The sequence below is a fragment of the Rhinolophus sinicus genome, linkage group LG16, assembly GCF_036562045.2.
Source record: "Rhinolophus sinicus isolate RSC01 linkage group LG16, ASM3656204v1, whole genome shotgun sequence".
Classification (NCBI taxonomy): Eukaryota; Metazoa; Chordata; class Mammalia; order Chiroptera; family Rhinolophidae; genus Rhinolophus; species Rhinolophus sinicus.
The window spans coordinates 18996175-19010520 of NC_133765.1; the positions used below are offsets into that span (position 1 = coordinate 18996175).

The 14346-nt window shown below is 43.7% G+C and overlaps 1 protein-coding gene across 1 annotated transcript in view; it reads right to left on the reverse strand.

The window, feature by feature from the left end:
* SLC5A1 (solute carrier family 5 member 1) overlaps positions 1-14346 on the reverse strand; it is a 57024-nt gene that overhangs the window by 16746 nt on the left and 25932 nt on the right. The window contains exons 5-7 of the mRNA XM_019754304.2: positions 13424-13528; positions 2460-2565; positions 1213-1293 (exon numbers count right to left, since the gene is read on the reverse strand). Of these exons, the coding sequence (XP_019609863.1) occupies positions 1213-1293; positions 2460-2565; positions 13424-13528 (292 nt within the window). The remainder of the gene's footprint in view (positions 1-1212; positions 1294-2459; positions 2566-13423; positions 13529-14346) is intronic.

A 14346-nucleotide genomic window follows, 5' to 3' on the forward strand; every position in this document is an offset into this window, starting at 1 on the left:
ACCCAGACCCCTCAGGGGCTACAGTGAGGACACAAAGCAATAATCTGTGAAAGGCCTCCAACCATAGACCTCTTTACAAAGGAAAGGAATTTGAATCACCACAACAAAGATCTTGGTTTCAAACCAGGTTCAAAAACTGTCTTTCCCTTCGACCCTTGCTATCAGCAGCAGCCTTTGGGAACCCGGACACACAGACTAGGCCGTAGCACCCCTGGTCCCAGTCGTGTGGTGGGGTGGACAGAGAATGGGGGAGGGGCCTGGAGCCCTGCCACCTGTTAACTGTGTATCCTTGAAAAAGTCATTTCAGCCTTTTTTATTTTGAAATTTTATTTTGTCTATGAAATCCTGAAGTTAAGACTGGAAACCCTAAGTCTAGAGGTACTTGTTAAGGGAGGATATAAAATGCATTTTATTTTAAGGGGGTCAAGGCATCCACAGGAGGAAACCGCTTAAAAATAAAGCATTTATCTTCCCCAGACCCTCAGGGACCCCTGGGGAAAACTGAATGGAAACTCTTAGAAAATAGAGTGTAGAGAGCAGATATGAGGTGTCACAAGACACACAGAGCAGGGACCCCCTTAAAAATAAAATGCATTTTATATCCTCCCTTAACAAGTACCTCTAGACTTAGGGTTTCCAGTCTTAACTTCAGGATTTCATAGACAAAATAAAATTTTAAAAAATTGGGGTGAGGGGATAACACAGAAGGATTGATTTTCTTTAATTTTGTCAAATAACAACATACACAAGAAAATGATCACTTATTGTTATCAATTCATAAAAGAAAGGACATTTAACATCAAAATGTAGACAAGACAAAAATCTGAAATTTAAGACACAACATTTGAATATATTTAGCCTTGGATATTTAGCCTTATTCCTTTTTTTGTCCAGTTTCTCTGTGGAGAGAAAATCATGTCATCAGAGGCCCACACTGGGGACCACTGGCCCAGACTATCTAGAGGACAGCAGAGAATGCAGGTGTTGTCTGGGCCAGGCCCAGCCTGAGAACTCCAGGGCAGAGGAAGGCACCCCCTGCACACCCGTAGTGATGGCCAGTCTGGGTTGGACCACTCACCTGGGGAAGGCAGAGTACGCCCAGCTCACTGCTGGAGCAGGTGAAGGACAGAGATACTGGACTTGCTTTTTTCTCCCTGGGCCTCTCTCTACCTTTGCCTCCCCACCTCCTCAGCCTGTCCAGGCCCCACTTACCAAACCCAGTCAGGATAAAAGACCCCACCAGCATGATCGCCGTCTGCAAGGTGTCCGTGTAAATCACAGCTGCCAGGCCCCCTAAGCAGACAAGGAGACAGTCAACTGACTTCGCATAGGAGGACGACCTGTCAGCCCGCTTCCTGTCTCCACCACTGTCCCTCCCCCTCTGCACACCTGAGCACACCCCTCAGTCACCTGCCTGCCTTTCCTTCCTTCCCTCCCTGTCCCGTTACAGCAGTCTGCTACCCAGCATGATAGCACCACCACTGTTCACAGAAGTGCTGGGAAGACCTTGAGAAAAGGAAAACTGTTTCTCCCTATTTGAGGAGGAAGAGCTCGATGTGATCCTTTTAAGCCAGGAGATGGCTTCTCTGTGGTAAGAAGAAGCATCTTCCACAAATGAAGGCAGGAAAAGCAAAGAGCTGACATCGCTACAGGATGTCTGCTGACATTGCCACGTCAATACACTGCAAAAGGCTACATGTATGTCGACTCTCTTTTCTCAAACCATCTAAGTAACTTCTTGTCCCCAAAGCTATGGGGCTCCAGCTGAGCTGCAAGTTCCATCACTGACCCTGGCCCCCCTAAGTGGGGCAGAGTACCACCTCTGCAAATGTGCCCCCAATTGTTATTTGTGTCAGCAGATTCTCCAGCCATCTCTTGAGTCTTCCTCTAAAGTCTCTTTGTATGTGTCACTCTCTCCCTTTCTCCCCACAGTGCCTTCCAGTGCCTGTCACATCAAATCCAAGACCTCTGTATGGATTCCCAGGCCCTGTCCTGTGACCTTGTTTGAATTATCAGGCCTTATCACTCCCACACACACACCCCCAACTACCTCCTATTGACCACTGTCCTCCAGCCAAGCTCACCTGCTGCTCACCCCATGCCATGCCCGTTCCTACCTCCATTCCTTGCTCTCACCTGTCCCTGCACCCAGCACACCCTTCCTGATTCTTTCCACTCAGCCAAGTTCTCTCCACAGTCTGCCAGGCCAAGCCCTGCCCCACCTCCAGGAAGAAGCTGTCCTGACTATTCCAGCCCACACTGGAGTTTTCGGGGGCCACCTATGTAACTTGTTAGGGTCTGTGAGTTGGGGCCAAGCAAATACCCCATCTTCTAACTATTTCCTGGGTGTACCTGTCTTCCTTGAGAGGAGAAGCCATGTCTCCTACTTCCTTGCATTCTTTCCAAGAGCCTAACCCGGGCCTGGGCTTGAGCCAAGTCATCTGAATGGACTCACTCACCTGTGATTGTGTAAATGCCAGTGATGGCCAATAAGAGAAAGATGGCCAGGTACAGATCCAGGCCCAAGGCCAAGTTGATGAATATGGCCCCGGAGAAGATGTCTGCCTGGAAGGAGAGGAGAGGTGAACTAGGGGTGACAGAGGCCAGCTGGCACACGGGCTGCAGGCCAGGGAGACAAACTTAAAAAGGTTAGCAGAAGCCATCTCCTGTGTATGTAGTGTCTATGCCTATGATTTTTTTAGGGCCCAATGTTGGCCCACACCTCTTTGTCCCTTGGCTGAAATACCACAATTAGAGATTTATATTTTTATCCCCAGAATAGGAAAGCTAAGTACTACCCAATTCCACAAATATGAGACATCTAAAATAGTCAAGCTCATAAAATCAAAGCCTGGAATGGTGGTTACCAGGGGCTGGAGAGGATGGGGAGATGGGGAGTTATTAATCAATGGGCATAAAGTTTCAGTTAAGTAAGAGGAACAAGCGCTAGAGATCGGCCACACGACATGGTCCCTATAAATCAATAATAATGTAGTCTTGTACACTTAACATTTGTCAAGAGACTAGATCGCATGCTAAGTGTTCTTCTCACAATAAAATAAAAATCAAAAATAGAAGGATACAAATACCTGAGAGTCCTGCTCTATTTCTAAGCTTCCCAATAAGCTTTATTTAAGAGAAAAAAATAGGTATTCTATAAAAGAAAAGGAGCCTGTGGTGCAAGAGGCTGTGAAACACTGAATGAAACAAAGTTAAGGCAGTTTCTTTACCAAACCACCTCTCTGAGCCTTTACTATACAGTACGTACAGCGAATCTCCAGGAGGGGAGCATGGTCAACGACCCTTCACAAACTTATTTACCTATGGAATTCTGTTTCCCAACGTGAGGTTCCTCCAAACCCACCAATGGACTGCTGCTTCAACTGTTTACACTTCGGTGTGCAAAGGTTTATCAGATCTATTCCCAAAAGTAAGTTTGAGTGCTGGAGAGTCCCATGGGAGGGAAGCCCCAGCCCCACCCGAAAGTGGAGAGAAACTTTTACATCATAACTTTATCTCCCCGCCCAGGAGGAGGCCATCTTGACATAACGCAACCAGAACACAGCAAAGAACCCCTTGCATGGCAGGCTGGGTGTTAGGTGGTTTGATGTAAATTAGCTCATGTAATTTGAGGGAGAATTATTCTCTCTTCACCCCTGAATTCACCAGTTCTTCATGCAATTCTTTTTCCCTTCCCTACTTCCTTGAGCCCCATAAAGAAGGATACCTGACTGGATGGTGCAGTTGCTAATATAAACCAACAGAGGGCGCTGGAGTCACCCAAAATGAATTTTCACGGCATCTCCAAAAAAAACGCTACTACCAGGAAGGGTAGGATTAAGGGATGATCATGCGAATCTTTTGTTTTCAAATCTCTCGATAGGAAAGAAATTAGACTTCCCCTAGATGCAATGCACGAGCTGTTTTATTGCATAAAACCTAATATGTTTCAGGGCACGTACGGGGCTGCCCAGTCAGAGCCCTGGGGAATGGTGCCCTTGCAGCTCCTCTCTATTCTTATCTTCCCCTCTCTGCCCCCTTGCAGCTCTCAGGGTCCTCCAATGACTCGGATGCCCACCAACCAAATCTCGCATTCTCTGCCTCTTTGTTGGCAGAGAGCTTGTTTCACACCAACTCCAAGCTTATGTGCTAATGCATGACCCCCTCCCCTAAGATGGGCCTCCTGAGGACTCTGTACCTTGGCTCCCCTACAGATTCTTTAGCCCCAGGGGACCTAATGTCATAGTCTTTCTGGTGGGAGAGAAGAGGCAGCACCAGATGTGGGGAGAGAGGTAATGACAAAAAGAGACACCCCACGCCACCCCCAGGGCTGGTGGTGAGAGGACCTGGGTTTTAACAGCAGTGCTGCCACTCTAGGCCTGAGTGAGGGACCGGATAAAACATTTCGCCTCTCTCTGACTCAGTGTTCCCAACTGTAAAGTGGGGCTTGTGATTCTCAGTGGCTGGAGGTGGGAAAGTTCTACTGTTGAGGAGAGCATTTCCTTCCCAGACTGTGGACCTGTTCCACTTTGCCCTCTGCAGCAGCCAAAGAAGACAGAGTCCCCAACTGCACCTTAGCCTGACTAAGGGTGAAATGGCCACTCCTTCCTGATTCTGCACACTGGGTCATTTGGATGAGTAATCCTATTGCCCGTCCCTCCCCTCCCATGCCTCTAAAAAGTCACATAAAGTTATTTCAGTTGAAGGGCCCCATTTGTTGATTACAATGGAATGCTGTTAAGTATGCACATTTTTTATTCAGTAGATTAGCTAATAAGCATAAGTGAGCAAATATACATATATATTCCAAGGCTGCCACTGCCCGTAAAATGCCCTTGGTTGCTTTACTTTTCAGAGTAGTTAATTTGTAATGCTTTATGACAACATGTCACAGTAGACTGTGATACCCTCATTAATATTTGCCTGGCTGTTATTAGTCACAAATAAGTAACACACAACTCCTAAGACAATGCTATAAACAAAGTCTATAAACATTTATGGGAAGTGTTGGGCTAATAGAAATCTAGTTTTTATAATACTCTATTTCCAGCTAACAGGGCAGATAAAGTATTCTAAGAAAAACTCCCTCATGAATAGAAGAAACCTAGGACAAATTCTTCCCCCCAGGAGTCACTTCTAACTTCAGGGATGAATTATTTCTGCCCTTGGGACCCCAAAAGCCAACAGGAGTGCCTGAGGATACCACAGCCAAGCTCACGTTAGTCTAAGTACCCTGACATTAGTCTTTAAATCTCCTACGTGCCCAAACTTGATCCTGCTTCACTAGTGTATTTTGTTCCTCCACATCCAGCACGTTCTGACACGTGCATTGTTTGGATCCTCAAAACAAAGTGATAGAACAGGCAAATTGGTTCCACTTTTCAGATGAGAAAAACAAAGCCAAGGACTTGCTCAAGGGCTAAAATCTAGGTTTTCTGTCTCCAAGTTTAATGACCTTCCTACAATATTGAAAAGTAAGGGTCCTCCTTTCTGGGATATTTTCTGCAGAGAGCAAGGTCTTTTATTATTAAAAAAATAATAAAATAATTTATGTGTATAGTTTAACAATAAACAGCACAGAAAGTTATACATTGAGAAATGCAAGTGGCCTCACTTCCATCACTTAGCCCAAAGGTAACTATCATTGAGAGGTTTTTGTCTACCAGAGCTTTTAAATGGCTTGCTGAAAATTATACATAAACAAGTACCGTGTTTCCCCGAAAATAAGACATAGCCTGACCATCAGCAATAATGCATCTTTTAGAGCAAAAATTAATATAAGACCCGGTATTGTATTATATTATATTATATTATATTATATTATATTATATTATATACCGGGTCTTATATTATATAAGATCCAGTATTATATTATATTATATTATATTATATTATATTATATTATATTATATTATATTATATTATATTATATTAAAGACCCGGTCTTATATTATATTAAAATAAGACCAGGTCTTATATTAATTTTTTCTCCAAAAGATGCATTAGAGCTGATGGTCTGGCTAGGTGTTATTTTCAGGGAAACACAGTATGTTCCACAGCACCTAAAAAATAATAATTCTGAAGATGAAAATATGGAAAAATGTTTACAGTTTGATGCAAAGAGTCGGGGGAAAGACCACAAAATGGTATGATATTCTGATTGCAACTTTGCAAAAGTACGCACACCATACAGGCAAGGCCACAATATGAAAATGTACAAATGTACTAGAGTTATAGAATTCTGGGTGCTTTCCCCTCCAGATTTTCTTCAATACCATTGTTACTTTTTGTTTTTTACAGTTTCAAAGGTGGGGAAGCAGAAATTTAAAAACACAATATATTCCTTATGGACATAAGGATATACATATATATGTAGTAAAAATATAAAAACATAGACCAGCAGAATACGTACAAAGTTCAAGACAGTGTTTACCTTTTAAAAAGGAAGGAAATAGGTCAAGAGCGGTACGGATAAGCCTTTGGTCATATCTATAATATTTTGTTTCTTTTTTTAAAAAATGGTGAACTTGGAGTGGCCGGTTGGCTCAGTTGGTTAGAGCGCAGTACTCATAACACCAAGGTCGTCGGTTCGATTCCCACATGGGCCAGTGAGCTGCACCCTCCACAACTAGATTGAAGGACAATGACTTGGAGCTGATGGGCCCTGGAGAAACACACTGTTCCCCAATATTCCCCAATAAAAAAAATGTTTTTAAATGGTGAACTGTTTAGATCTATGGACTCTATATGATGGCATATGCTATATTATTCTTTGTACTTTTCTGTATGTTTGAAGCACGTCATTACTTTTCTTGCTCTTTATTTTTTATTTTTCAATTAAAGTTGATAGTCATTACTTTTTTATTTGTAAAAACAGGGGACTGAATAGGGAATATACCACTAGCTTTGATATAAAAGTACTTTCCTATAATCCTATGAGACTATTTGTTTCACAACTCATCCCAGATTGTTCCTTCTCTAAACTATTAGCCTTTAATAAAGAAAAATGAGGAAGGAAGGAAGGAAGGAAGGAAGGAAGGAAGGAAGGAAGGAAGGAAGGAAGGAAGCAAGCAAAGAAGGGAGGGAGGAAATTTCCCCAATAATTCTAAGCAAAACTAACTTGAAGTGGATTAGAAAATTATGGTTCTCTAGACAGGAATCAGCAAACCTTTTCTGTAAAGGATCAGATAATAAATGCTTTAGGCTTTGCAGACCATACAGTCTCTTTCCAACCTACTTAACTCTGCCTTTGAAGCATGAAAGCAGCCATAGACAATATCGCAACAAATGGGCATAGCTGTGTTCCAATAAAACTTTATTTACAAAATAGGAAGTTGGATTTAGCCAAGAGCTTTGTTCCCATCATTTTGAAAGTCTGGATGAACAATATCCATGGGACTCATGGGGAACAATAAAAAAATACAGACCCAGTTGGAACACTTCTTAGAGTAATGGAGTCTCTGACTGAGAGCCTTGGGTAGATTGATTTGTGTCAACTCTGATGCTTTGAGATCCTATAGTTTTATATGTGTGTGTGTGTTGCCCATTCTGGTCTTAGTTGTATTTGAGCACCCAATAAATCCTGCCTGGCAATGAGGTTTGAAATGGAGAGCCCCATTGCTCAAATTTCTCTTTTTATTTATGAAAGTGAATAGCCCAAGAGTTGAGCATTCAAACTTTAAGCAGAAGCCAAACCTCTTATTTTCACCTAAGGATCTAAAATGCACAATGAAGTTGCTGTAAAAGTTTATTGCAGTTATGATCTGTGATAATAGCCCTAGGAAACGTAAATGGGGACATTTGGTCATCATGTGTAATTCATAAACTCTTAGGCTTTAGCTCATGGTTATGCACATTTGAATAAGATACAAAACGCTAGGAAATTTTACAGATCAGAATGCTTCTCAGAACGCGATAAGGCAGGGTGCTCAAGTGGAGTCAATAAAATTCAGAGGAGTACAAGGAGGAATTATCAAGTCGGAGTCTCAGAGCTCAAAAGGACTTGGGCCACAAGTCGGCAGCCATAGTCACGACCCCCTACCACCACTGCCTAATGGCCTGGGTCACATCTGGGCCCTGCACTTGAAACGCATTTCAGTTTTCTCTCCCATTAATTACACACCCACTGGATCCCCCCAAGCCTTCCTAGCACATCCCTGGTTGTTCCCTGTCTGGACATGGCTCTCACAAGGCCACTCTTCTCACCCATCGTAAATGCCTCTCCACACATACAACAACATTGATTAATCCTTGTGCGTAATGTAAATACCTGACTTCCTTACTTTGTTAACTAACAGTTCTTTTATTTTGTCCATGAACCCTGAACTCATGTGTATCTTAATGTGAGCTCGTGGCAGGTAAATCTTTTACAGATTTCATGCTCTCTATATGACCCACGGTGAACCTGAAGTCAGCCAAATTTATAAAGATAAAGCCTTGTCTGTCTGACCTTTCTCTGTGCTTCTCTGCCACCTAGATGTCCCACTATCAGATCCGCCAGCGTGCCGCTGATGTTTTCTCCTCACAGTCCCCTCAAGTCCCACTCCCAGCAACGCGTTCATATTGCAAGGTCCTTTAACTGGCTATCCAAATTTTCCCCAACATCTTGAATTTTAATTGACTCTCGACTAAAGACTGAAAGCCTTAGAAGGCAAGGGTGGGGGTGGAGGGGGTGGGAGGAGTGGTGCGTAACGTCCAAAGGTTTGGGTTCCCTCAGAGACCCCGCTTCTCATCCTAGTTCTGCTACGTTTTAACCCCGAAAGTCCCTCCCCCAATCTGGACCTCAGTTTCCCCACCTCTAAAATGACAGCATAGGACATAGGAGTAGACAATCTATCCCATTCTGTCATCCTGTGCCTTCATTCCATCCAAGCACAGAGCAGAATGTGAGGAGAACACAGACTTTGGGACAAGAGACACTCGGGTTTCGATCCTGGCTTTGCAATACACTAGCTGTGTGATTTGGGACAAATTACCTAACTTCTTTGAGGCTCAGGTTCCTCTTCCAGGAAGTGGAAAATAAAATTAAAATATCTACCTGTGCAGTTCTACTATGAGAACTGGAGAGAGAATAAATAAAGCCCCTATTGGAGACCAAGTAGAGACTGGCACTGAGCCAAGGGCAGCTAGCATCCTTCTTGTGCATTATTCAAGGGATTGTTGGCTCTGGGGAGCAGGTAGGACACTGGGCAGGGCCTCCAGTAAGGAGCCCCAGAAATCACACCGAGAGGGAGCAGCCTACACCAAGTACTATTTAAAAACAAAATTCAGGAAAAGCTGGCTGCTGGAGGATGGGCTTCATCAGGACCTGAGCTGAGGGAAGCTGCCCCTCAGCTACCTGGGAGCTCCCAAGTCCACGGAGGTTTAATCAGTAACCTGAGCAATAGGTGAGGTGATGAGGAAGGCAGGGAGTGAGGTTGGCACTTCATTTATTTATGTGACTGCCCCTACACCAGTTTTGAGGGCAAAAAGTGCCCTTTCCATGGCAACTGTAGTCAACAGACTTTCACCTGCATGAACTGTGGACTTGGAGAAGTCTTGCTTCCAAAGAAAGGGAGTCTGAATTCCATCTTCTACATGTCGTTAGACAAGTGCCACCTCACAAGCTGAACCAAGGAGCCATTCTCTCACGAATTTCCCGCAATTCCAGGGTGACCTCGGCACCCTCCAGGCTTACGTTCCTTTTTCTCCTCTTGCCTCCCTCAGGAAAACTGATTTCTCCACCACTCCCAGCCCTTCCCAGTGCAGGCTCTGCACACTGACCTCTAATGAAGCAGGGCTGTAAAACCCAGGGTTTTCATCTTGTAACTATAACTAACCCTGAAGGAGGGGAGGAGAAAGTGAAGGAGGTGGAAGCATCACATTGGCAGAGAAAGAATGAAGGCCCCAGTGGGGCAGAAGCAATTTGAACCAGGAAGCTGGGCAGGGAGGGAGCAGTAATCCTGGGCGTTAGTCCTGACTCCAAGACAAAGTCCTATCGGCCCACTGGGTGAGAACATGTTTTCATTGAGTTGTGTAACAAACATATGTGCAAGACTGCTCAGTGCGGAAATGATAGTCTCTTCCTCAAATGGTGCTGGGAGAACTGAATATCCACATGCCAAAGAATGGAGCTGGACCCCTATCTCACATCATACACAAAAATTAATTCAAAATGGATCAAAGACCTAAATAAAAGAGCTAAGACTATAAAACTCTTAGGAGCAAATATAGGAGTCAATCTTTATGACCTTGGTTTTGGCAGTGGATTCTTTAGTGTCACTGAAGCAATGAATTCAATGACAACAAAAGCATGAGCAACAAAAGATAAAATGAACTTCAAGATTTAAAACTTTTGTACACCAAAGGATACTATCTAGAAAGTAAAAAGACAATCTACAGAATGGGAGAAAATATTTGCAAATCATATATCTGATCAGGGTGTATTATCCAGAATATTTAAAAAAAAAAATACTCAACAGCAAAGAAGACAAACAACCCAATTTAAAAAAAAAAAAAATTGTGCATTTTGGCCAGGACTGGAAAGTAATAATATAAAAGGAAAAATAATTGTGGTAGGCTAAAGATTATATATATATATATATATATATATATATATATATATATATATATATATATATATATATAAAATTTCCTTTAAAGAAAATACAATTAAATACAATATATACACCTCATTTGGATCCTGATTCAAATAAATCAACAGTAAGAAGACATTTTTGAGATAATCAGGAATATCTGGACATGGACCAGATATTAAATTACCCAAGTTAAGAAATTACAAAATTTTGTTGTGATAATTACACAATAGTTAAGGTTTTTAAATGCAAAAGGTGCATTCTCGGGTGGCTCAAGTGGTTTGAGCTCCATGCTCCTAACTCCGAAGGCTGCCAGTTCGATTCCCACATGGGCCAGTGGGCTCTCAACCACAAGGTTGCCGGTTCAACTCCTCGAGTCCCGCAAGGGATGGTGGGCAGCGCCCCCTGCAACTAAGATTGAACACAGCACCTTGACCTGAGCTGCCACTGAGCAACCTGATGGCTCAGTTGGTTGGAATGCGTCCTCTCAACCACAAGGTTGACAGTTCGATTCCTTGACTCCCGCAAGGGATGATGGGCTGTGCCTCCTGCAACTAGAAAAAAACGGCAACTGGACCTGGAGCTGAGCTGTGCCCTCCACAACTAAGACTGAAAGGACAACAACTTGACTTGGAAAAACAGCCTGAAAGTACACACTGTTCCCCAATAAAGTCCTGTTCAAAAAAATAATAATAATAATAAATAAATTTTTTAAAAAGGTGCATTCTGAAGAATTTGCAGTGAATTGACATGATGTCTGGGATTTGGTTTAAAATACGGCTGGGGGAAAAAATTGTGGAAGGGGATAGATGTACGAAGAATGGCAAAATGTTGATCATTATTAAAGCAGAGTGATGAATGTTAGGTCCACGAGTGCTTGTTCTGCTATTCTGTCTCTGCTTGTATGTGTCTGAAATTCTCCAAAATAAAAAAATGGCAAATGTTATTTGATATTGTTGTGTCAGCTTTAAGTGAGCAGGAAAACAAAAGTACAAGCAGCTATTTTTCAGCACCCTACCTAGGAAGAGCAGAAGCCTCAAATCAGATCCAACCTGACTCAGATTTCTGCCAGGGCAGATCTTTTGCAAGATGCTGATATTGGTCCCATCTCACCTTTGGTGCTGGGTGGATAAAGACAAGAAAAAAGGAGGAAAACTGACCACAGCCAATGAGATAACCCCTGATAGAGCAGTGAGCGTTTTGTAGCTGCTGGCTAAGGTGGAAAGCTGGAGTCACTCCCTATGTGATCTCAGAAAATGCCACTTCTCTCCCTGCCCTTGGATTTGGCAGTGGATTCTTAGAACTAGCACCAAAAGTATGAGCAACAAATGAAAAAAAAAAGATAAATTGAACTTCATCAAGATTTAATACTTCTGTGCCTCAAAGGACACTACCAAGAAAGTGAAAAGACAACCTCCAGAATGAGAGACCATATTTGCAAATCGTATCTCTGACAAGGGTCTAGCATCCAAAATGCATAACCTCCTTCGCTAGCTAGGTCAGGGTGCGAAAGCAACCAGGGGGCTTCTCACAGAGACTGTAAAGGGTTCTCATGTTTGTCACCATCTCTTCTTACATTCCAATGACACTTCAGGTTTTCAAATAAATCTCCTTGATCCTCACTACCACCCGGTGAGGTAGACAAGGCAGCAATTCTTATCCCCATCTTACCCGTGAAGAAGCTAAGCTCTGGAGAGGTAAAGCAATATGCCCTTTGCCCCAGGTCACCTGCTGGTGAGCAGTGGTTCACCTGGAGCCCAGATTCCTCCACAACCCCATATTTCCTCCAATTATTCTCCTATGTAGTTTTCTTAACAAGACCCTATTTTCTTTCTGTTATGCGTTATCATTCACATTGTCCTTCCTTCTTTCTTCTTTTTTTCACTGTTGTTTTAGCCTTTATTAGACTGACAATCACCTTGGGGATTTAAAAAAAAAAAAAAAGCCAGGCAAAATCTATCAGCGAACTTTTTCTCCCCGCCATCTTTTGGACTGTACGGGCGACTATCTCAGAATGTCAGCGGTCTCCTGGCTCTTCTGCTTTGCTTTGTTTTACCAGCAAAAAGAGTTGACGTGCACACTTTTAAGGAAGGAAAAGTGAAGAAGGAATACGAGACTTGCTCCAGTGGGTCAGCGCAGAGTTCTGCACAGCTCTCAGATACACCCCAATGGCCAGCCAATCCCTGAGAAATCCCAGCATTACAAATTGGGGCCGGCCACTTCAGGTTAGCAGGGAAACAGTCTAAATAGTAGACAGGAGCAACCCCAGTGGTTGGGTTCAGAGAGAGTGGGAATTCCCCTGAAGGTTAGAGACCAAAGGGAATAGATTCCAAGCGAATACAGTGCAGTGAAAAGGGCAGTGAGCTGGAGCCAGAGGTCTGGGTTCTATTCCTGATTCAGGATCCTGAGCAAGTATTTTCCATGCCCAGGTTTTTCATTTCCCTGTCCATAAAGAAAAAGGGAGAACTGACTGCTCAAGGTTAAGTCCATCAGAAATGTCACCTGGAAGCAGAATCTGACACTGATGGCACAAAGGCCCACTGCTACCTCTGAATTTGGGACCAGCCCTCAGACATCCTGAAATCCCTTCTGATCTATTAAGAACAGCTTTCACTGAACTTTTGTGAACTTGTTTTGTCAACCTCCCTCACAATGGAGGATAACGAATTCCATGGGCTGGCTCCTCGAAGCATGAAACAGGACTTTACCCTAAGGAGCAAGAAGACTTACGGAACCAAGTTCATGGAAACATACAGCACTTCCCCTGGGTGGGCCAGCATGTGCCGAGGTATGAGAGCGGGCAGGTTCTGAGACAGCCAGGCCCCAGCCTCGCCAGGCAGTGGACTCACCGAGATCTTGGTGAAAATGTAGAGCAACAGGGACAGAATTGAGAGGTAGATCTGGATCCTCTTGCCTCCAAATCGCTTCCTCAGGTACTCTGGCATTGTCACCACCTGCACGGGATGCAAGGGAGGTCACCACCAGCCAGAGTGACAGAACCTCTCAGAGCAAGCAGAGCAGTGGCATCCACCGTGGTGTCAGAGGTGTGATCAAGGCTTAACCTTCATTGGTAGAGAAGTCGGCAGTGTCATTAGGGGGCTGCCCTCTAGCCATTTGTTCATCTCGATCCCACATGTTTTACCACTGCAGAGGTATTATCCCAGGACACAGAAGGCACCCAATGGACATTTTTTTAATGAACATATGACTGGACATAACCAAGAAGGCAGATCTTCTCCGTGGGAAGAGGGGATATATAGATAGATTGATATTCCTATAAAAAGCACCTACTGTGAGCAAGACATCATACCAGTGGTAGCATCTCTTCAGTGCACCAAACAAGGTGGGCAGGCTGGGTGTGTGCTTCACCCTGCTCTGCACACAGGCCTTGCCAAGGATTGCCGCTGCAGGCCTGCTCGACGGTTCTCCCACTTTCTTTCTGAAAATTCCAGCCTACTCTGTCTGGTTCTCTCAACCCTGAGCCTGTGGTCTGCTGGGATCAGGCATGTGTCACCAACAGCCTCCAGAAGATGCAGCGTCTGCCCGGTGTTTCTTCCATATTCCTTTCAATAGACTTGCACATAGTAGGTACTTATTAGAGCTCACTGAAGAGATGCCACCAAAGGTGTCTTAGGTAAAATGTCAGAGAGCTTTCTTCAAGAGACCAAGCCTGCATTCGATAGTTGAGTACCAGATTCTCAGTAAACAAGACCTGCTGAGATATGCAAAGGAAGGGGAAATATGGTTCTTTTTCTCATGCTACTTACCACCC